The following is a 23925-nucleotide window of genomic DNA, read 5'->3' as shown; positions in this document are numbered from 1 at the left end:
AGAACATGGAGCCTGCTTTGGATTCTGTGTCTCCCTCTCTCTCTGCCCCTCCTCTGCTCACACTCTGTCTCTGTCTCTCTCAAGTATAAATAAACATTAAAGAAAAAAAAAAAAAAAGAACTTGTACTCTGTTCTCCCTTCCCTCTTTCCCATCACCAAACGAATGCCTCTCTGCCCCAGGGCTTACTTGTCCAGTGCGATTGCCAGACTCTTAGGAAAGGTCCTGCCAGCAGCTCCCCCAGCCTCTCCTTGGGCTCCTAGTGCCTTAGGACACTGGTCAGAGCCCTCTGTGATTGACCCCACCTGCCTTGACAACCTTACCAGCATTCACCTTCACCATGACTGCTATTGCAACCACCTAGGTGTTCATCTGACCACACCCACCTTGGCTCAAGCTGTGCCCCCCTCCAGGAATGCCTTTCCTGCTTCTGTAACACCCAAATTCTGCCCATCCACCCCCTCCCCACCCCACAAAACCATGCTGACCGCTCTCCTGTTGCTGCTGTCACTCGTTCCCTGCTGCCTCCTGCCTCGTCCCCAAGAGACTAAGCTGCCCTGGGTTGAAAGAGCAAAAGATTATCTTGATCACATCACCTAAGGTTTTCTTTGAGCCAAAAGCCTCTAGGCTGGTTTTGGTGGTCTCCTTTCCCCGTAAGTGGGAGGCCAAGGAATGGTGGGGTCTGGTTTTTCTGAGTCTCCACGATGATCACTGTTAGGAAGTGACTCATAAAATAAATGCCACTCCTGGGAGGCAATCATCAGCGGCATAAACAGACTTCTAGGAGAGCTAGTACACCAGCTACTTCACCTGTAATTTATGTCAGTTCTAGCTTTTTTTTTTTTTAAGCTTATTTTTTTTAGTAATCTCCACACTCAACATGGGGCTTGAACTCACAACCCCGAGATCAAGAATCTCATGCTCCTTTGACGAAGCCTGACAGATGCTTCCACCCCACCCCCACCCCCCTACCCCACCTCCACCCCCGCCACCAGCTCTTTCTTATGTCATAGCCAGCTCCCTGTGGCACCTTACTGATGTCTTCTCGGAACACTGCTCCAGCGAGATGGTCAAAGGCACGTTGCTGCCAGAAATGAAGTACACAGTGACACCCTCTGGAGGGTCAGCCCTGGCAGGCAGGGAGACCCTGGAGTCTCTCAGGACATGCACTGAGAGCAGAGAGCATGGTCATGCATTTGAGCACAGACCGCTGCACACACCGTGGATGTCTGTCTGTCCCCAGTCTGATCTAACGGAGTAAGGGGGAAGGTCCAGGAAGACTTGCTTCCACAGGTGGACGCGGCATGGTGGTATCCGTTGTTGTGGCCCCTGGTGGATCTGGAGAACAAGTATACTATGTCAAGTGTGACATGAACATGACTTCTTTAGACTCGCAAAGAGATGGGGGGCAGGAGAAAGACAAAAACGATTCAGAATTTTTCCTATAGAAACTTCAAATTAGTTCCCCTTCCCTCCATCCCCTGAATACATTGCGGGAGTCATATTGCAAGCCCAGTTCTAGTTTGAGCTGCGGTTCCTCCTTAATGTAAGCAAATAGGTGTTTCTGGAGAAGGGGAGTCCGGCCTGGAAGGGGAGTCCGGAGGCCTGAGCTTTTGCCCCACCCTCGTTGCTGGTCACTACTCTTCCCAGCTCAGCAGGGGACTCCCTCCAGACCCAGGAAGTGGGCCTCTGACACCGGCCAGCTTCATTACTCACCATGAAAACCTTCTAGCTCCTCCTGGTGTTCTCTGAGGGCCACTGGGGGTCTGGCCTGGGCTTACCGGTGGTTAAGTTTGGCGGGGTGGGGAGGGGGCATGGGAGGGTAGAAGGCTGGCGGGGGAGAGGGAGGCTCCAGTGTTGTGCCCCACTTGGGGGCTGCAACACCAGGCTGCTCCTGGCCAGGGAGTCCCGTTTTTCGCCAGGTACCTGGGCATCAAGCATTGCATGTGACCAAGTGGTTTTCTCCCTTCCTTTGCAGGACAAGGAAGATGGGGAGCCCAAGACCAAGCAGCTCAGAGAAGGGGAAGAGGAAGGCGAGAAGCACAGGTGAGGCCCGTGGGCCGCGCTCTGCCCTGTGTGCTCCAGTGACACCTGCCGGTTTCTGTGTCTTCTCACCTCTGTTCACGGTCTTTACCCCGTGCCTTCCTCCCCGCCCCAGGCTGCCTGCTCAGAGCTGAAAATGTCGCCCTTCTCCCCAGTCGGAGCCTGAGCCTGCTCTGTACCCTTTCCCCTGCTGGCCTGCCGGCTCGTACTCAGCCACCAGCAATTTCTTCCCAACCCTCCTTATGGTTTATCACTCTTCCCGTCAAACCGCTTTCATGGCGTGATTCTTCGGCACCTGCGGAATCAGGCCCAGACCCTGCCTGGTGTGTAAGCTCTGTCCAGGCCACCAGCCTGGTCCAACCTAGTCCCCCCGTAACCTCTCTGGCCCTTCAGCATCTCCTGACGACATCCTCTCTCAGCCTGGATTCCTCCTCATCTCCGTTTTCCTTTCATCTCTGCCTTTGACCTGTCGGTCTTCATGTGGAGCTCAGCTCAGAGGCCTCCGCTTCTTCATCCCTGTCTGTGCTCCCCCACCCCTCTCAGGTCACAGGGGGCATTCCTCTTTGCAAATCCTGTCTTCTGGCTGAGTCAACTGTAGTTTCCCTGAACCTGGCACTCTCCCCTGTGGTTGCGGGCACATGGTCTGCCTCCAGTCTCGAGGGCTGGCACCTCCACACGACCTGGGTGCTGCTTTGCATCAGAAATACCCGGGAGCCACTTGCAGAGCTAGCGTGTGGGGCAGGCAGGAGCTCTGTGTTTGGTCTTCATGAGCTGGGGAGAACCTTCATGTCTGCCCAGCACTTCCCATACCAGGGTTGAGTCTCGTGCCCTCCCTCCCACACCCAGCACCGAGCTGGGGCCATAAGGGTAGCTGGGGGGCTGTGCTTAGGATCAGACTTGGTTTCCGAATGGACAGGTCACCTTGATGTCCTCTGTCCCAAGCAGGCACAGGGCTTGATGGCACTGGCTCACTTGGGGGAGTGGATCTTGAGGTCCTCAGAAAACTTACCTGGGCAGACTGTGCTTTGCGGATTTATAGCAGGAGCGGGGGACCCTCCCCGGAGGAGGGAGCAGGCCTTCCTGATGCCACAGCCTTGTGTTGTCTTTACCAGTGTGAGTGGGAACTCAGGAGGAGCAGACCCCTCATCTGGAGCTGATCTCAAATGAGGTAGGGCTTTCCAGGTCCACAGAGGGGTGTGTGTGTGTGTGTGTGCATGTGTGCGTGTGCATGCACGTGTGAGTGTGGCTTCACAGTTTACCCAGTGGGTTCACACTGTCCTCACAGCAGCCCTGTGGGGTCCTTGCCTCCTCCCTTATTATCAGAGATGATAACAGCTCTGTGCTGAGAGGCTGGTGGTGCCAGTTGGTGCTGGGACCCTCGCCACCCCAGTGGGCTCTGTGCTTTCTTATTGGGCCCACCCTCCCCCCCATCACCTCAGGGAGCCTGGCTGGTGACAGAGACAAAGGCCAGGTGGTTGCTCTTTTGTCAGGTGACTCCACTTGTGTGGTTTGGGGGTGCATACCTGCACAGCTTCCCCTGTTCTGTGGTAACTGCTGGGGGAACCTTTGGTTTTCTTCTGGTTTGTTCTTAGGTTCTCAGTCACTGACTAGAGCGTTGAGTCCTGGGCTCTCTTGGCTCTGCTGGAAGGTCCCTGCTTTCATCCCCCCTCCTCCTTGATGAGAAAGAGAAGGGTCATTGGTTAGCAGGTGGGTGGGTCCTAGAGTAGAAGACTTGACTGTTGAACTGTGTGATTGAATCTCAAACATGGTGTTGATAGAGGAAAAAGCAGGCTTCAGAACTGAGAACAGACAGGGTAGGAACGTGTATATCAAGTTTAGAAGCCCCCACAGCGATAGAGGTGTTACTCGTTCAACAAGGCCTGACTCGGCTGGTTGTCTGATTGGCACAGGGCATCCTTCCTGGCCTGGGAGGCAGCAGTGGACGAAACAGGCCCTGCCCTCAGGGTGCTGGCATTCTCTAGAGGGAGACAGACTTCACAGAAAAGCAAGTGTGTGGTAAGCTGTCAAGGGCTATGAAGCGGGAGCTGCAGAAGTGTAAACACGCAGGTGGAGGTGCACCAGCTCCTGGCCTCAGATTAGCTGCTGGGAAGCAGGGAGGAGACAGAATTAGGGAAAGGCTTTCACCGGCTACAGCATAGGATTTCTTTAACAACAACAACAAAGTGGGTGGGGGGTGGGGGGGGACAAACCTGTCTCAAAAAATGCAAAGTGTTGCTTTTGTTGACTCTGGAGGAAGTGAGTACAAGTGTTGTGTTATTCTCTGAATTTTCCTGTGTGCCTGAGAGATTCATAATGAAAGCAGTGTGAAAGAGAAAGTGAAGGGCGCACGGTTCCAGGTTCCTGTGCGGGAGCTCCGGGTCAAAGAGACCCCGTTCACCTGCTAGAGTCCTTTGTAGTGAAGCTCCAGACCCCCTGTGACATCCCCCTCAGTGAGCGAATGCAGGGTCCCCGTTCCTTTGCTCGTAGCAGCCCAGGGATCAAACTTGAAGACACTGAATTGGGTTCTGCTTCAGCTTATCCTGTTCTTCCACTTTCCTCTGACCCTGCCTCCTTTAAGGCAGGGTGTGTGGTGGACCAGTCCGGCCTAGTAGGCAGGGGCTTGACTTCAGTGGCTGTCCCTCTGCTGCTCAGTCACTGCCTAGCTTGTCAGGAAGCCCAGCCTTCGCCAGGACTGAATTTGTGGCCCCCCAGGAAAAACGGACTCTCCTCACTTTAACAGGCATAGAGTAAAGGGTTTGTCTGGGTTTATCTTGGAAGGCCTCAGTCAGTCCCTGTGCCAAGTGGCCAGACCCTTGTGGGTGTAACCCCAGACTGCAGGGTCCAGGGTTTGGGTGTGGGCTTTCCAGAAGTACCATGAGGCAGCAGAGTCTGTCAGTGTCTCTCCCAGGAAAGAGGGGACCTTTCTGCTCCTCTGTACCCCAAGTCTAGAAAGGAACTCCCAGCAGGATGCTTATGGCTTGAAAGCAGGCTCCAGCCCCTAGGCCACAGCCCCCTGCCATGGCCCCCTTTGCCAATGGGGAGAAAGGGGGCTACCTTCTAGGTCCACTGACCGGGGGGGTGGGGGGGGGTGGGGTGGTGGTGGCAGAGATGACCTCTGAGGCCAGTTAACCGGTGAGCATCTCCGCTTCCTTGGCTCCTGGGAGGTAAGAATAGTCTGCTTCAGTCCAGGTCCACGCACACTGAGCCTAGGTGCCAGGTGGGCAGCCCTGTGGGCACCAGCCCTTCTGAAGTGTCCTGAGAGAAACGCAGGGCCCACTCCAGGCTGCCTTCAGCCCAGGGCAGCAGGACAAGGCCTCCTGGAGAACATTCCTCTTGAGCTAGGTCTGGAATCTTAGTGGGTAGGATTTAGGCAGAGAAGGTCCAGAGGTGTAAACCAGCAGGGTGAAACGAAGAGTGGGATGGCCACTTGTTGGAGAGGCATGGACAGACATCCTCTGACCCATTGCTTGTAGACCCCAGCCCGGGCTTTCACAGGTCTCTGGAGCAGGGAGGAGGATTTAATATGGTGGCCTTTAGGCTCTGCACAGGCACGTGGCACGCAGCCTGTTTCTTCAGTTGGCGTTCACTAGGTCGTCATGTGCCTTTGTTTACGCTGATAGGACTGAGCAAAATAAGAAAGGTTGAGGCAGTTCTTTGTGCAGCAGTGGCCCCAAAGTTGTAGGAACTAGGCTGATAGTGAGACCTCAGGACTGCCACTCAGGAGCCTTCTGACCTTGGCAAGTCACATTGCCTCAGTGAGCCTCACCCGAGGCTTTCTTTGACTGAAAGATGGGGAGAAAAATAACACTTGCTTTCCTGATGAGCACAGCAGATACGGTCACTGGGCTGTGGGCAGGAAGAAGACACTTGTAGGCCCTCCTGAGCCAGCTGAGGGACTCCAGACACACCTGGAAAAGGCAGAACTAATGTTTATGTAGGCTATGCTAACTTTGCAAATAGGGCAGTCATGGGGGAAACGGAGGTGGGTGGATAAGGATAGAGGTAAGTACATTGGCCAAGAAATGAATCGTTAGGAGGTCTTCTGTGGGGCCTCCCTTCCTTGGTACAGATCGTCCTCAGCAAAGAAGTTGAGCGGCATCATTTTGCACATGCAGGGGCGTGGGGGGTAGGGTATGTGGCTGAGGAAACAGGAAAACCCAACAGGATTGAAGGCAGGCACCGCAGGACGTCGCCCCTCACCAGCCATGCTGGCGACTCACCCAGCTTCCTCTCTGCCCGTGCTCCTGCCCATTTGCCTAAGGAATCTTCTCAGAATCTTGGCTGTTCTAGTTCCTTTGCCCTTTCTGATAAATTTTAGCATCAGCTTGTTCGTATCTATGAGAAAAGCTTGCTGGGATTTTGATTGGAATTGCCTGGAACCTGTAGATCAAAATTCCTTTTTAAAAATTTGTATTACTCTCTTCAGGATAAACCCTGCCCTGTCCCCATACAACCAAATCCCCACTAGGGTGGGGAGTCAGTCCCTTGAAGGGGGACCAGCCTGAGCCACGTTCTGTGGGAAGGAAAGACGTGTTTGCATTGCCAGAAAAGGGTCCTGCTTGTTCTCTGGGCTGGATCCGCCCTCTTCCAGCCAGCCTGCCCTGTAGCTAACTCTGAGGGGCCTCCATGACTCATCTCTAACACAGCTCCTTGCCTGCTGCCTAGATAAGAGATGATCTGGCGGCCCTGGAAAGCTGGCCCACAGAAAGGGGTATTTCTGTCAGCTGCTTTTGTTTTTTTCTTTTCAAGCCCTCAGTCACTTCCTCTGATGGCAAGTCAGCTGACATATGTGCCATAGAGGGGTGCCTGGGGTAGGGTTCGTGGCTGATAGTCACAGCCACCCTGCCAGGTGGGAGGAGAGGGGAGGTGTTGCACACCCTACTGGGCAGGGGGCAGGGGAGCGTGTCTTGTTGAGTGCCTGAACAAGCAAGCCTCAAACCCTCAGCCCCCACAGCCCCCACCTCCCTCTGGCTTTGGATCAAGGTCTGCACCCAGCTGGAGCAGTCACCGTTCGGGGACAGTGGTTCGCTCTGGAGTGCGTGTCACACACTGCTGCTGAAGAAACTGGGCCACTGGCCCTCCTTCTTCAGGATGGAAAACCAGTTCTCCCACTCCCGTGTGGAGAGAGGTCCCATCCCAGCTGAGGCCCAGCCTGGGCTTGGCCTGGCGCCCAAACCCTGTAGGCTGGCAAATGGCAGGCCTTCTTTTGTCGGCGAGTTGGGTCCCCAGGACAGTGTCTGTGTGCCAGGGCGTGCTCACAGACCCGTGGCATCCGCTTGATTCAGCGCTCCTTGTTCCACTGTAGTGGTAACCACCAGAGTGGCCCTCACCCACTCCTCTTGGCTTCCCTCACTGCGCTCCGGGCCTGGGGCTGTCCCATCCGTGGCACTGGGGAGGGAGCGTGGCTCCATGGCTCGTGCTGAGGCACCAGCACAAAGACCTGTGGCCGCTCTGCTTTTCCTGACCCTGTTGCTCAGGAATAGGCCTGGAATGTGGGAGAATGAACCAAGAGAGAACTAGTTGAAGGAAGGCAGTGTTCACCATGAGACCAGGCCAGGCGCTTCCCTTCTGTGTCAGGGAAAGGTGGGAGGCTGGCTGGGTCCTTTCTTCGTGGAAAGAAGTCCTGATCTCGTAGGTCATGATCATCAGTGCTTCCAAAGCCCTTCTCAGTAAATCCCCCTGTCTGTTCTGGGGGTAGGTGTGGTGCGCCGTGAGGTGAAGAGGCTGCGCTTCACGCAGATGAAGTGACTTGTCCAACATCTCCCTCCTGAGAGCAAGCGGAACAGCGCTGGGACTCCCCCCAAATGCCTCTGTCTGCCAGCTCCCGAGGCAGGCCGGGCCTGGTTCTGCTCCATGACCTTCACCCTTAGCGCTGCTCCCAAACACGGAGGTGCTAGAGCCTTCGTACCACGTGCCCTCTTGGCCGGGCCGGCGGGGTGGGCATCAGGGGGGCCAGGCAGGCAGCTGTGTGGCGAGAAGAGGAGGGTTTCTCTGGCAGCCTGGCAGCCTAGTGGGGTTGAGCGCCATCCACCGTGTGGCCTGTGCGACGGGTTGGGCCCCAGGAGGATGGGGGGCGAGGGGCTGTGCAGGCTCCTTCTCCCCAGTCCCGTCTGGCCCCAGACAGCCAGTGTGGCCAGTGTCTGGCCTCGTCTTGTGGGCCCTTTGGGGTTCAGCTCAGCTGCCAAAGCCTTTACCCTCCTCCTCTTTTAAAATTTAAATTGATACAAAGTACTTAAATTATATATTTCTTTCAGTTGTGGAAAACTTAGAAAATACAGACCACCATGTATCTGTGCATATTAGCCCGACCATCTTTTGATAAATACACTTCTACAAGATTCTCAATGGCTGCTTAATATTTCTTTGAGAGTACTACTCATAATTTATTTTTCAGCTCTTGATTTTTGGTACCTCAGCCATTTCTGGTGCTTCACGTCCCCGTCAGCTGTGCGTTTTCAGGTGGGGTGGGTACAAAGCCCAACCTGGAAATCCAGAGAACGTGGTCTGGGCTCTGCAGAGGCTCGGGTGGGAGCGGGTGCAGGCCACATGACCCTGCTGTGCCGGCAGCTCGAGCCGGGCAGGGACCTGACCCTTGGCCCTGGGCATTGCCTTGAACAGCTGCTGGCTCTTCTGAACCATCAGAGGCTGGGCATCTGGTGCTCTTGGTGGGCCTTGGGGCCGACACAGTTGGGTGAACATAGCTGTCAGTCTGTCTTGGTGGGGCTCCCATGTGGGTCCCATCCCTAACGGCTCTGGTGCCCCGTGGCCTCCCTGTTTTTAAGGCAAAGACGTGGCTGCCTTTCTGTTGTGTATTTCTAAAGCCCTTTGTGCCACTAACACCTGTGACCCACTGTGATTTTAGGAGCTGTGTGGGGGTCCTGGTAGCTCGGAGGGCTGGAGGGATGGGCTTTGGAGAGGGAAGAGGGGTTTCAAGAATGGCGCTGTGGGCTGCACTCCTGGAGCGGGAGGGTGGGGGGTGCCCAGCATGCATTTTCCCCTTAAGGAACACCAAGGGCTCACTTGCAAGTGGGACTGCAGCCCTGGGCAGGACTCCCGGGCGTGGGGTCAGGAAGCCTTTACTCTTCCACATGATCGCGGGTCCCTGAGGAGCTCGGTGAGGGGGACTGGGGTCTGCCTGAAGGCCAGAGACCTGGGTTTGGATTCTGGCTCTGACTTTTCCCTCACTCCCATGCCTCGAACACATCCATGAGCCTCTCTGGACTGATTTCCACATCAGGAATGTGTCAGTAACCACCTTAGGTTGAAGGGCAGCCCTGAGGGCAGCATGTGGAGGGCATTCCTGTTGAGAAGCAAGCATTATCCCATTCTCTGCCTGTCGCCTGGGCCTTGGGGCCGGGGCAGGACCAGCGGATGCGGGAGCTCCCACCGCTTTCCCTGAAGCCCTCTGAGGGGTCACTTGAGAGGCTTTGTCCACGTGATGTGGCCCCGTCCAGCACGTGGTCGGTTCTTGTGCCACATCCTCTCTGCCTGTCATAGGACAGGAGGCCTGGGGTGGTTGGCGGGGTGGAGGTGGAGCTGGCCGGATGGAAGGGGAGGGAGCTTTGTCCCCTGTCTGTAGTCTGTCCCCATGGTGTGGCCAGAGTCGTCCTTTGGGAGGACAGCTGGAGTCCTATGTCTTCTGCCCATGAGTGGGGAAGCCGCTGGGCTCTTTAAAAGTTTCATTTGCTATTAAGCCAACCATCAAGTATCCAAGTGTCCTGGATTAAACTGTTCAGCAGCCACCAAACAAAAACATCACCGTAGCCCAACAGTTTCCACGCTGATCTTGCACTTTACCTATAGTGAAGTTTCTAGGTGTTGTGATTGCACTGTCCCGAGCCGGACATTCCCACCCACCCTCACCCCCAGTCCTGGCCGTCATCTGGAAGGGTGCTCATCCTCTGGGGGACTCTGCCAGAAGAGAGCCACAAGTGTCTGCCCAGGGCTGCTACAGATTCTGCTACCAGAAACATTTCTGTGTGGAACATTGTGTTTTGTTTATCCCTGTTTTGTTGCTATTTCTACGGAATAAGTTCCCCAGAGCAGGCTTATCAGGTCATGAGGTTTGAACGCTTTCATCAGTCTTGAGGGAAGTGACCCCCAGCCTCTGGAGCCCTTGTGCACACCAATTGAGATGGTCGCCTGTCACCTTGTTTTCATGGGTCTCCAGGGTCTGGCCACTGGTAGCAAGAAACGAGGCCTTGTTTGTACTGGGGACACGGAGGTGAGTGTCGTCCGTGTGCAGAGCCTGAGGCACCCGGAAGGTTGTTGGGGTGTGTGTGTCCCTGGAAGAGCCCTGCGTCTCTGTACCCCGGATGTGCACACTGTGTGCGTCCGCGGTCAGAGCTGCTGTCTTCAGCCAGTGCTGGCCTCCAGGGTCTCGCAGGTCCCTCCTGGGCTTGGCCTTCCCTGTGGTCAGTGGCTGGGGGGAGAGCTTCGAGACAGCCCTCTTTCTGGTCCAGGAGGGACCAAGGTAGCCGGGTGAGGTGGGCTGTGTTCTCAGCAGGCCACGTGGGACTGCCCCATTCTGGCCTCTCTCCAGGGGTGCAGGACGGGGGCTGCGTGCAAGGTGAGAAGAAAGGCTCGTGTCCCAGAGGGTAAGGCTGGTAGCATGGATGAAGGAGGGTGAAGTGGGCCAGGGCTAGGAAACCTCCATGAGCAGCGGGCTTTCTCTGATGCCCGTTCACCAGGGAGTGGTTTGGACCACATCATCTGGAAATTTCCTTTCACTTGGACATTCTAGAACTCTACTCCTGGGTAGAGTTTCCCGCTTTACAGAGAATGCCAGCTTTTTCCTCCCTTCCCCTGAATGGCACACATGGAAGGTGTGAAAAGGCACCTCCATGTCCTCTCCCCGGGCTCTCCCAGCCAGCCCACGCCTGGGGGCCCTGCAGCTGGTCTTGAGGAGGACGTCTCAGCGGTCACCAAACCTGCTCGGGCACTTGATAGGTCTCCTCAGATGCCTGGGGAGAAGGCGGAAGAGAGGAGATGGGAAAGGGTACATTTCCCCCAATTTAAGGAGGCTCCACAGAATGTGGACCTGGGCATCACTGTTGCTTTGCTACGGAGACAATGGAAGTCACTTAGGAGTTGGCTGCCTTGACCAGAACACATTCCTGCCTTTTTTGAATCTCCTGGGCACAAATCCTTTACTTCCTATATTGTCTTCCCAAGCATTAAAAGGCCCACAGGGCCCCTGGCCACCCATCAGTGCCCTCTCTGAATTCTTCCATCGAGCCGGGGGCAAACGCATGCTGGGAGCTTAGTGCTGGAGCTCAGTCCCTAGGCGCTTGTAAGGCAGGGTGTGCAGGACAGCCACAAAGGGGCCATGTGCAGTGGGGTGTGAGGGCTGCTGAGTAGAGGGTAGGGGCATGTAGGGCAAAGAGGGGGCACAGGAGAGGAGCGGTGAGCTGTCTTGGGGTGAGTGGGGACATTTGGGCTGCCCACAGTACCATCTTGTTGAGCTAGCTCTTGAAGCCTAAGGGGCTTCAGAGTGTGTAGGAGACAGGGCTGGCAGTGTGACCCAGGGGACATTTGATTGGAAAGCAGACTGTAGGGACCAATGAGGAATGAGGCCAGGACTGTGCTAAGAGGCTTAGTCTTGTTTAGGGGACACTGGGGACCCTGGATCAGAGAGGGTGAAAGTAGAGGTTCCCAGGTGGCCTCTGTGTCTGTCCTCCCCATGGGACAGACCACAGGCTAAACTCAGATGCCAGTTGCGTCCATGGAGGGGCCTGTGGGTGGCCCAGGACACGTGGTTGCAAAGGGTGTAGTCCTAGAAGGCACTGGGCTCACTGTGTTGCCCTCCTGTCCGTAGACTCCAGGGCCAAAAGCCTCCAGAGCGCGTCTTGGCCTCTGCTTCTCTTTGGCCAGAGGCGCTGATGGCTGCCGGGTGCTGAGCCCACCACAGTCCCTGCTCCTGGGGGTCAGCCTCACTGTGTCCCCTCTGCCTGCTGCCTCTTTTTTTGTTTTCTTCCGTCTAATTGGTTGGCTGTTTCTGTGCAGACAGAATATTAACTACATTAGCAACTCTAGAAACTACAGAAAATCGGAGAAGCAAGTAAAAAAATCGCTTAGATAATCACTCTCAGCGTTTGGTTGTTTTTTTCTTTCTGTTAATTGTTCGGTTGCGTGTTAAGGGCAGTCTTTCACAGACAACGTTTTCAGTGGTTATGCAGTGATGGATCTGATGTCTGTAGTTATTTGGGTGTATATTTACACATTTAATTTTAGTTTTTGAGTATGTAAGGGATTCGTGCTCCTAATTCAAAGGTATTAAAAGGCACACGGGGAAAAAATTCTTCATTCACTCCCAACTCTTGCTTATAAGACAACCTCCCCACCTCCCCTCAGTAGGCTCCTTGCCCCCATGTGGGGCTTGAACTCACAAGCCTGAGGTCAAGAGTCATGTGCTCTAGCAGCCGAGCCAGCCAGGTGCCCCTAAGACCACCTTTTTAGGGTCAGCTTCTTGGCATCTTCCAGAGGTAGGCGGTACACAGATAGGAAAATATGCTGGTATGTCCAATCCCGCCCCCCCGCCAAACAGCACACTTGTTTTTACACACGTGACAGCACGCTACTCTTCCTCACCTTGCTCTGGTTAGTCTAGCAGTAGCACATCATGGCGTTCATCCCACAAAAGTCACAAAGAGCGTCTTCATTGTCCCTCTGGTCCTGTGGCATTCTGTTGTTGATACAGGCCAGAGGGCATGTGGCCAGGGTCTGCGTGAAGTGCTCTCTCCCCACCAGGAGAGGGTTAGCTCGGGGAAGGGGCACTCAAGTCTGTGTCCTCCGTAGCCCCTAGCTCAGGACTTATGTGTTTTGTAGCCTCAGGCCCGGAGATGGCTGGGGAAAAGTTCTGGGCACTCCTCTGGCCTGGCCGTCTCCCGCGCCTCTGCTTGTGGCTCCTCCGGGGCCGGGGCTGGGGCTGGGGCCAGCCCACCCTGCCTATGGCCTATTGCTTAGGCCTTGCCTCAGAGCCTGTCTTCTAAGCCCTATCCACAGATTTCAGTCCAGTCCAGGTCCATTCCATACCCGGTTCTGAGCAGAGAGGGCTGCAGAGATAAGTAAGAGAAGAGAAGCCAGGCTCCAGGCTGGCCCCGCTTCCGGGACTCACTCGTGACCGAGGCCGGGCTCGTGGAGACCAGACACACTGAGGAGGCAGGCAGGGAGAGAGTAGTTTTCTGTTCTTTGGCTAGCCCTCAACTGCTGATGGTATGTCCTGGCCCGTCCTGCCACTCGGTGTGTGGTGTGCAGGAATAGGCACATCTCTGCCACCCGGTGGGCCACACAAGGACCACTTTATCTGCTCAGGCACCCTAGCTCATGGAGGGTATTTTGAGAAGCCTTGCTAGGCCACGTATGTGTCTGCTGGGTTGCTGTTCCCAGCTGCACTCGAGGGTTACTCTCTGGGCTTCGGAGGGCTAACTGTCCCATGTTGGGACGGTCTGCCATATTCCCACCCTGGCAGGTGGAGCCCTTGGGGTATGGGGCGGGGCTTCTGGGGCAGCATTGTGGAGTGAGAACAAGGCACTCCTGGGAGATTTGACTCTGTGCTGCAGGGCACTACTCTGTTCAGTATCGATGTCCACAGCTTGAATCCCTTACACAGCCTCATGAAATCAAGATGTCTTTGATTTCCATGTGGAAGCCAGTGAGAGCATGACCCTTCCCATCCTTGTCTCGGAAGCATCAAAGCTGGGATTTGGACCCAGGTCACCCTGTTAGGAGCCTCGGGCTCCAGAACCTCCTCCCGCCGCAGCCTCCACATTCTAAGACCAGGGTAGCAGAACCTGTGCGTGGCTCCAGTGGCCTCTAGAAGAGTGAGCTCCAGATGCCACTGTCTGCCTAGTGACTGTGGCAGCTTCCGAGGGGCCCGGCTGGCGTGGTGTAGTCCCATCTCCCAGCCTCCCAGAGCTGTGGCAGCTCCGGATATCTCCAGATGCCGCCGTGGGGAGCCCCCAGGTTGGCGGCCTGGGCCCGTTTTGTGTGCGAACCTGTTGTTTCTCAGCTTTCCTTTTTTGTCTCAATTTTGGTTTTTTGGATTTTTGTTTTGTTTTTAATCATTCCATTTCCTGTTAATATAACTTGTTAATTATATACTCTTTTTCCTGTTAGGGGTTTCCGTAGGGATACAACATACATCCTGAACTTACCGAAGTCCAACATAAAGTAACACTGTGCCGTTTCCCATGCGACGCCAGGACTGCAGAACATTCTCACACCATGGATGGTTCTTCCCGTCTCTCGTGCTATTGCTGCTGCATTTTCAATCCCACAAGTCATTTTTACTCTTTCGTGCAGTCAATATTCATTTAGATTTCCCCACATACTTACTCTTTCTGAGGCGTTTAATTCCTACCTGCAGTTTGATTGCTCTCATCTGAGGTCATTTTCCTTCTGTCAAAAGCACTCCCTTTAGTAAAGAACAGATTCCCTGACAACCAGTTTCGCCAACTTTTCTTTCTCTGGCCATATCACCCCATTGTCGATTTCCATTGTTTCTGTCGAGAAATCAGCTGTCCGTTTTATTTCTCCTTTGAAGATCAGGTGTCTGTTGAATTTAGGAATTTTCTCTTTCCTTTGGTGTTTAGGAGTTTGATAATGATTTGCCCAGGCGTGCTCTTCTTTGGGATTCATAGTGTTTCTTTAATCTGTGTATATTGTATGGCTTGATGTTTTCCACTTATTATGTAAAATCTTCAGTTATTATCTCTCTCTTTTCTTAATGTTTTATTTATTTTTAGAGAGAGAAAGTGTACAGGCACGACCAGGGGAGGGGCAGAGAGAGAGGGAAAGAGAGAGAGAATCCCAAGCAGGCTCTGCGCTGTCAGCATGGAGCCTGACACAGAGCTTGAACTCACGGACTGTGAGATTGTGCCCTGAGCCGAAATCAAGAGTTGGCACTTAACTGACTGAGCTGCTCTGGTGCCCCCCGCTGTTACCTCTTTAAATATTGCTTCTGGGGCTGTCGTTATATGTATGTTAGATCTTCTTGCTATGTCCCATAGGTTTCTTATGTTCTTTTCTCTGTTTTCCAACTTTTTTCCCTCTGTGCCTCCGTCTGGGTATTTTCTGACTTATTGGTGGTTCACAAACCCTTTCTCTAGCTATTTTAAACTGCTATTAAATCCATTTATTGAGTTCTTAACTTTGGTTGATTTTCAGTTGCAGAATTTCCATTTCATTAAGTTTTACAGTTTCAGATACTCTGCTGAAATTCTCCACCTTGTGGTATATCTTCCTGAACTTTAAAAAATGTGTTATGTTATTTTATTTTTATTTTTATTTTATTTTAATGTTTATTTATTTTTGAGAAAGAGAGCAAGCACGAGCAGGGGAACGGCAGAGACAGGGAGAGAGGGTCCGAAGCAGGTTCTGCACTGACAGTAGTGAGCCTGATGTGGGGCTCAACTCACAAACTACAAGATCATGACCTGAGCTAAAGTCGGTCACTTAACAGACTAAGCCACCCAGGCACCCCCAAATTTCAGTTATTTTATATTTCATTTCTTTTTAAAAAACATTTATTTATTTTTAGAGTTTTTTTTCTAATGTTTATTTATTTTTGAGAGAGTCAGAGACAGAGCATGAGCGGGGGAGGGGCAGAGAGAGAGGGAGACACAGAATCCAAAACAGGCTCCAGGCTCCGAGCTGTCAGCACAGAGCCCGACACGGGGCTCTAACTCACAAACCGCGAGATCATGACCTGAGCTGAAGCCGGACGCTTAACCGACTGAGCCACCCAGGCGCCCCTAAACGTTTATTTTTTTGAGTGAGAGAGTGAGAACGAGCGCAGGGGAGGGGCAGAGAGAGAGAAAGAGAGACAGGATCTGAAGCAGGCTTTGTGCTTAGAGCAGAAAGCCCTATGCGGGGCTTGAACCCACAAACTGTGAGATGATGACCTGAGCCAAGGTCAGATGTTTAACCAACTGAGCCACCCAGGTGCCCCTGTATTTCATTTCTAATCATTTTAATATCTGGATCTCCTGTGAGTGTATTTCTGTGATCTTTATTATTATTTTCTTTTCTCGTGGCTTTGGTTGAATCCTGGATGTTGTGTATGAAAAATCTTAGAGATAATCTGGGGTTCTGAATCATTTATTTTCCTCCAGGGAAGATGTATTCAAGCTTTGGGCAGGCAGTTAGACTAGGGGTGCCCTGACCCACCCTCTCAGGACTGGGGAAGAGGCTTCCTTCCTGCACTGATGGAAACTTTTATCTCTTCGGCCACATGAGATTGCAGGGAGCTCTCCTTGGGGTCTCAGCTGTGCAGCCTCTGCTCGTAAATAGACAGATGCTTTAGGGGAGATGAGGTGCCCAGTGTCAGGCTCACCTGTCACACTTGCCCTCCCTATGATTGCAGTCCCTCAGATCCTGGTTGCCTTGGGGCTTGTCCAAGGCTAACAGATTTTTTTTTTAATTTTTTTTAATGTTTTATTTATTTTTTGAGACAGAGAGAGACAGAGCATGAACAGGGGAGGGTCAGCAAGAGGGAGACGCAGAATCCGAAACAGGCTCCAGGCTCCGAGCTGTCAGCACAGAGCCGGATGCGGGGCTTGAACCCACAGACTGCGAGATCATGACCTGAGCCCAAGTCGGACGCTTAACCGACTGAGCCACCCAGGCGCCCCACAGATTTTTTAAAATATGTCTTGGGGCGCCTGGGTGGCTCAGTCGGTTAAGCGGCCGACTTCAGCTCAGGTCATGATCTCGCAGTCTGTGAGTTCGAGCCCCACATCGGGCTCTGTGCTGACAGCTCGGAGCCTGGAGCCTGCTTCGGATTCTGTGTCTCCCCCTCTCTCTGCCCCTCTCCTGCTCATGCTCTGTCTGTCTCTCTCAAAAGTGAATAAGTGGTAAAAAAATAAATATAAATAAATAAATAAATAAATAAATAAATAAATAAATAAATAAATAAATAAAATATGTCTCTTGTCAGGTGTTTTCAGCCATTTTCAGAAGCAGGGGGTTAAACCTTGTGTCTGTGTTGGAAAAGCCAGGCCCTGGAGCAGAACCCAGTGCCCCCATGACCTGTCACAGAGACTCCTGCCCTTCAGGGGTGGGGGCCGAGGGCAGGGCAGGTAACTGGGCATTCATTAGAGGCTATCTCTTCGTGAGCTCTCACAGAGTGAATCAGAGAGGGCTTGGATGTAGCTTGACGGAGCTGGACATACCCTTCTTGTTTAATGATGTGGAAGCTGAGGCCGAGAATGGGATGGTCCCACAGTGACTGGGACACAGGTGTTCTCGACTGCTGGACTGGTGCTCAGCTCCCAGGGAGAGCAGGGGACGCTGGGCGGTAGCACTGCTGTGGGGGATGGGGCTGCTGTGTGGCCAGCCTCCTCCCCCCCCCGGCCCCCGCCAGTGCTGCTCTTTCCTATTGTGCTGCCCTCTCCCTGTCCCCCTGCTGTGTCTTCCCTGTTCCAACATCTTACGAAGCCTGGGCAGCAAGGCGGCTGGGGCGCGGGTACTTGTTCCTGGGGCTTCGAGCTCTGGGTCCAGTTCCTAGCAGACTCCCCTCTCTCCTGCTGATTTCTCACAAAACCCTGAAGCTGGTTTCTGAGAGCGATAGTTTTTTTTTTTTTTTCTCACTAGTCCATGCAGTTTTCTTCCCACACCCAGTTTCTCTTCTGCTTTTCTCACTACCTTGTTGTGAACGAAAGTCAGTGTACCGAATCATGCCCCACTTTCTCTGCTGGGGCTTCCATGGCATTTACCAGCAGGCCTGCAGGAGGCGCTAGAGGGTAGAGGACAGGGTGGGTGTCCTGCTCTTAGCACCGTGGACTCTGGGCATGGGGCCCTGGCAGAGAAGGGGGCTGCCAGAGCTGGTGATAGGGACTGGTTGGCAACAGAAAGCTCCCAGATTCAGACCTCTGCCACTTGCTGGGTGTGTGGCCACAGACACCTACTGCCTCATCTCTAGAACAGCTTGCCTGCACAGGGGACCTCAGCAGCGGTTTTGCCTGGCACAGAGGGTTTGGTAGGTGACGGACTGTGGGAGCCCTCCTGCTGGGAAAACCATCCCAGGACTTCTGAGGGGCCAGCAGCCGTTGAGGGGCTCAGAAGACGTAGTGAAGGAGGACCCACCTCCCAGGCTCACCTGGCTGGCATGTCAGGGGGCTATTCTGCTTCCCTAGAGTGGAAATGGTCTGTCCCACAGTCTGTCTTGCCTTTATGAAGCAGCAGCCTCCACATGCAAAGTGTCACTTTGCCAGCCCATGGAGGGAGCCTCGGGCCATTTCTCCTGTGGTCAAGCTTCCCTATGTGGGGGTCGGGATTGATGAGCTGCTGAGCCAGGGAGACCCCAGCACACGCCTGGCGTGGAGGCCACCCCTGCCCAAGGGGACTGACGTGAGAGGAAAGTAACAGCGCTGTTGCTGGTCGGGCCCAGTGTGTGATCCTGGTCCCTCACAGCTCCCCTCCCTTCACGGAGGTCTTGGGGTCTGCCCAGTAGCATTTTAAAGCCCTCTTGTGGCCGCGGGGCCATGCAGTTTTTCCGGCTGTCCCAGCCTTGCACGCTGTCGTGCCTGTCCTTCACCCTTGCCGGCTACTCCTTGCACGCACACACCCTTGCCACCAGGAGCTGAGGTCTGTGCCAGCGGCTCCAGGCCACAAAGTCTCTAAGAAGGAAGCCAGGCTTGGAGAAACAGTGGGTGACCACTGGCTTTGTCCTGTAGGAGAAACTCAGCCCAGGAGCTCCGGCCCTGACTCCGGGTCAGACGCTGCAGCCACTGCTGTGAGACCTTATGAAAATGCTCCAGTCTCTCTGACCCTCAGTTCTCCCGGCTGTCAGATGGAGCTCATCCAGGAGAGACAGCCAGAGAATGCTCCCGGGCATCCCTGGCCCCAGCTCTGGGCGAGAACCTACGGTGCGGGCGGGGCCTTGGCAGAGTGACCCGCCCAGCTGCTCCCCGGCAGATGATGGGGCTGCATGGAGAGGGGGGCCCGTCCCTACGGTCCTTCTGTTCCCATGCTCTCCCTCTTCACCAGGCCGTCTCCAGAGAGATCGGAGGAAAGTCTAGAAGTCACCAGCTCGTGTGGCTTCCTCACAGTCCGACCTCCAGGTGTACGAGGTGAACGAGACTGCCACATGCTTCGCTCCATCTCTGCTTGTCATCTGCTCTCTTAGGGAACTCAGGCTGCGGAACTATGTCCCAGAGGACGAGGACCTGAAGAGGAGGAGGGTGCCCCAGGCCAAGCCAGTTGCGGGTAGGTGGGCCGCAGCTTTCCACCTCCGAGGCGCCGTCAGCCGCCTCCACCTTGTCAGGTGTCGTCCTCTCTTGGAGGGTAACTGGCAGTGCCAGGCCTGGAAGTTGGGCCTCCAGGACCCCTGGCAACGTCTCACAGCCATCCAGAAGTGGTCAGTGCTGAGTGACAGCAGAGAGGTGGTCAGGGCACGGCTGGAGGGCCTTCTGGGGACCTGCGAGAGAAGAGGCCCCATTCCCCTAAAGGACCTCTCTGGGCTGAGACGTGGAAGGGGCAGTAGGGGCGGGGCATAGGTGGGGATGGATCCTGGGGGCACTTGGGGGTCAGAGTGAGAGACCCTGGAGAAGAGCTGACCACTCAGGTGCTCAGAGAGCATCGGGCGGGCAGGCGCCCGCCAGCTGCGAGGCGTGGCAGTGCCAGAGTGCAGAGGATGGAGAAGGTGTCCCTGACGGCAGGTGTCCCTGTGTGAGCGGCCTGGCTGTGGGGCTGCCTGGTCTCGTGGCATGGGGAACAGCGCAGCAGCCGGGAGCTTCTGGAGATGCTCCACACTGGAGATGCAGAATACTTACCACATAGACCCCTGGCCCTGTTTTTATCCTTCGTTTCTGTTATCGGTTTCTAATTATACAAATTATAAATGAATAAGTACATTTATCTTGAAGACAGCAAATTGTTGCCCATTCAGCCACCCCCGCCCCACCCTCGTCTACTTCCCCAGTTGTTCACCTCAAGATTCGCGTGCTTCTTAGGTGGTTCGCTTCCTGGTTTGGGCCCCCATGGTGGGGGCAGTAGGTGGGACCGGGGAGAGGGGCGGGGAGTGGTCCCGTCCCGCGGCTTCAGCATCTGTGGCTGGAGGCAGGTGAGGCAACATGTGGCCACAGTGACGGGGAGTGGTGGGGGGGGGGGGGCGGTGGGGGTGGTTGGAGGAAGCGCCCGGAGCCCAGACTTGTTAGTGCGCCTGGGCCTAGGCAGGCCCTCCTGCTCTCCCCACCCAGGGTTAGGGTTAGGGTTAGGGTTAGGGTGCCGTCAGCCGCTGGGCATAGCTGGGAGGCGTGTGAGGTCAGGGCTCCCCAAGGTGGGGAGCACGTATCCTTGCAAGCACATATCCAAGTGGGATGGGAAGAAAAGCCACCTGTGCCCCAGCTAGTCCAGGGCCCAGAGGATGTCCTCAGAGCCCAGGAGCCCCTGGAGATTGTGGGAAAGCCAGTCCTCACAGCTCTTCGCAGAACCATCCTGTGGATATACCAAGGCAGCTCTCTCATTTCCCAGCTGAGGAGAAGGGCCGAGAATACTGGCCATGCTTCCCTGCTGGTGGTCTGGGCTCTGTCTACTTTAGCCGTCTGCCTCCTGCCGGCCCTCCTTCACCCCAGGTTGGCTGTCATCCGGGGAAACCCAGGCCTGCCTCCACGGCTGCCTTTGCAGAGTCTTTGCTTCTGGAGGTTGGGAGCCCAGGGGGAGGTGGGGGCGAGAGAGCCCAGGGTCTCGGGGGGAGCCCGTTCCACACCCTTCCCCTCTCCTGTGCGGGGTGCCGGGTGTGCTCGTGTGCCTCAGGGAGAGTGGCGGCCCCTTTCCGACGGCCTATGTTGTTGTCTTGCGCCCTCTAGTGGAAGAGAAGGTGAAGGAGCAGCTGGAGGCCGCCAAGCCAGAGCCCGTCATCGAGGAAGTGGTGAGTGGCCCCCGCCGTGGGCCCTTTTCTCCTCCGCCACGGCTCTCCTCCCTCTTACTTCCCTCTTCCTCCTCTCCACTTTTACATTCCCTTCCATCCCCTTTTCCCACACCCCTCCTCCCTCCCTCCCTTTCTCCCACTTTCTGCCTCAGTCCCCTGTCTGCCCACGTGCCCTGGAGCGGGGGCCCTCCAGTCCTGACACGTGTCTCTTCCTCCCCAGGACCTGGCCAACCTCGCGCCCCGAAAGCCTGACTGGTGAGTGCCACCACTGCAGCAGGGAGACGGACAGTGTGGACACTTGCTGTCCAAAGGACGTGCTGACAGGACAGAAGTGGAGAATGAGAGGGTGGCCATGGGGGTGACACCTGGAGGGTGGGGGAGGGGCTCCAGGAGGGTGAGGAGCAGCAGTCCCTTGAAGAAGTCCCTGTTGCAAGGGTGGGGGTCCGGCCACCTCAGAGAGCTCCATTTGAGCAAGGCCGGCCTTGGCCCTCAAGGAACCACAGGATGGAGGTGAGAGGATGGGAAGGGCAGGTATAGATTGCTGTCCCAGTTCTGCTGCCACTGGCCTGTTCTGCTTTGTCCTCAGTTTCCTCTTGTGTGAAATGGGGCTGCTCATCCTTTCCCAATGCCCCTGTGACCAGGCTGATACAGAGTGGGGGAGAGAGGGGCCATGTGGCCTGAGGCTTGTGTTCTACTTGACCTTGGGCCAGAGGTGCAGGCCACATCCCTCACCTGCTATTCTGTGACAAGGACAGCACCACTGAAGGTGTTCTCATTTGTCGAAACAGAAGCACGGGACATGTGTCCTCCGAATCCCTGGGCAGGGAGAATAGGCTGTGTGTGCACTTCTGGAAGCTCCTGGTGGTGAGGGTGAGCACATGGCTAGAGGAGGAGCAGGACCCACAGTGGGCCAGGGCAGGTCACTCCCTGATGCTGACCGAGGGGACCAGGCTGAGAGGGACCCTGAGATACCACCCACCCTGGCACACCTTGACTCGGTCCCGTGTTTGGTGGGTCTGCGCCATCAGTCGCTGCCTCAGCGGGACACGGAAGGGTGACTGCTGCTGGGTTTTGGAGGGTGCAGAAAGGGAGAGAGGAACTTCCTGGCCTCCTCCCCGGGGTGGTCTCCTCCCCGTGGTGGTCTCCTCGGGCAGCTGAGTGTGATTCCTAATGCCAGAGGGGCTTTGGGAGGGGAGGGTCCCAAGGCCACACCAAGCCAGTCTTCAACTTCGGCCTCCTCACACCTGCCTGCTCCAGGGACCTCAAGAGAGACGTAGCCAAGAAACTAGAGAAGCTAGAAAAACGGACCCAGAGGGCCATTGCTGAGCTGATCCGTAAGTGCAGGGTCTGGCGAGGCGGGATCCCTGCCCTCTGGGTGGTGGCCCAAGCACAGGGCCCCTCCCCACTCCTCTGTCTGTCCCTCATCCAGGTGAGAGGCTGAAAGGCCAAGAGGACAGCCTGGCCTCTGCAGTGGACGCCACCACCGAGCAAGAGGCCTGTGACTCTGACTGAGGCACGCCATGTCCCCTTGCCCCTGTCAGGCCTGTCCCGTGGGTGGGCCGTCTCGGGCAAGGGTGGGGCTGGGCTTGCTGTTACCTCCAGAGCCAAACCGCCCCGTCAGCCTGAAACCCCCGCCGTGGGGGTGAGGTCAGCTCCTTGTCTCCTAAGTGGTCCCCGTCACCCCAACAGGGGCAGAGCTGACAGCAACCCTGTGGGCTTGCTGTGTCTGTACATATGTATGTATTTTGAATTTTCTTTTATCTCTAGAAATAGAAACAAGCAGACCTGTATGTGCGCCAGAAACCTGTCAATATTTTCTGAGTCCTGGGGCGCTGTGGGTTTGGGCCCCAAGGCAAAGCAGAGGTGAAGCTTAGTATGAGTAAGTGCTGTGTTGGGCTGGGCATGTTGAGGCTGGAGGGGTGCAAAAGGCCCAGGCCTGACCTTCTGAGTCCAGAAGGTAGTCGTGTCAAAACCCACAGGTGACAGAGACCGAGTCTGAGAGAAGCCTCGCGGGCCTGGGCCTCACAGCAGTCTGTGGGACAGCATGGAGGGGCTCCCACCCTGGCCCTCTGTGGACCCCCTCACAGTGTGAGAGAGGCTGGGGGTGTGGAGGGGGTGCACTGTGCCTGGCAAGGCTCCATTCTGGGCCGCTCCAGATTCCAGGCCCCTGGTTCTCTCTCACCCTGCACAACCCCAAGCAGCCCTTCTCCCCACAGCACAGTCAGAGCTAGACTGTGGCTTCTCCGGGACAGGGCCCCTGTATTGGGGAGGGTGGCTCATATAGACTAGGGTATCATAGCTTTAGTTTTGAGTGTGGTCATGGACCCTGGGTCCCCAGGGTCCTGGCATTAGGACCGTGAGCCTTCTCTGGAGCTGACTCTCCAGAGTGACTGGCTGGCCACAACTCCTGAGTCCAAGTACCTGTGGCCAGCTAGAATTTCATGACCAGAATGATTACACTGTTGAGTCTCCTTCAGGGTTTCCCCTTGAGCCTCCCACCCCCGCCCTGTGTCATTCCAGGGTGTCGTCCCCTCTGTGCTCATTCGGAGGAACACATTGGCCTGGCTCTGGCAGACAGTGCCGAGGACCCAGGTCATAGTGGTGGAGTGAGTGTGTGCACACAGAGACCAGCATGCTCATACCAAAAAGTAAATGCTTTCAGCTAAAAGTACACAACTACCCGAGGAAGGAAATTTGTGCAGAAAGGGAGCAGAAACTTGCAGGGATGATAGGGCTAAAGTGGCAGGTGGCTGGCTGAGCAGTGGGCAACCCAGCACTCTGGTTCCCACACCAGTGGGGGTTAGATATGCCCACAGGTGTCAGGTCTAAAGCCACACTCCTTCTGCATAGCAGCGTCTGGAGCTGGGCTTCCCTTCCTGGGAATAAAGGATAAGAAGGTGTCCCCGGCCCAGGACTGCTGTAGGAAGTGGGGTGCTCGTCCGTGACAGTGTGAGACTCACACGTGGTGACTGGCGGCTAGCTTCCCACTAGGACTAGAGTATGGCCAGCCCCA

General features: G+C 55.3%; 1 protein-coding gene across 1 annotated transcript in view; it reads left to right on the top strand.

The window, feature by feature from the left end:
* Window positions 1-22702, top strand: part of CCDC12 (coiled-coil domain containing 12) — a 54068-nt gene extending 31366 nt beyond the window's left edge. The window contains exons 2-7 of the mRNA XM_045492680.1: window positions 1977-2044; window positions 19170-19249; window positions 20851-20912; window positions 21133-21167; window positions 22170-22246; window positions 22342-22702. Of these exons, the coding sequence (XP_045348636.1) occupies window positions 1977-2044; window positions 19170-19249; window positions 20851-20912; window positions 21133-21167; window positions 22170-22246; window positions 22342-22424 (405 nt within the window). The 3' untranslated portion in view covers window positions 22425-22702. The remainder of the gene's footprint in view (window positions 1-1976; window positions 2045-19169; window positions 19250-20850; window positions 20913-21132; window positions 21168-22169; window positions 22247-22341) is intronic.
* Window positions 22703-23925: the final 1223 nt, after the last annotated feature.

The sequence above is a fragment of the Leopardus geoffroyi genome, chromosome A2, assembly GCF_018350155.1.
Source record: "Leopardus geoffroyi isolate Oge1 chromosome A2, O.geoffroyi_Oge1_pat1.0, whole genome shotgun sequence".
Classification (NCBI taxonomy): Eukaryota; Metazoa; Chordata; class Mammalia; order Carnivora; family Felidae; genus Leopardus; species Leopardus geoffroyi.
This window is presented reverse-complemented; position numbering and strand designations above follow the sequence as displayed.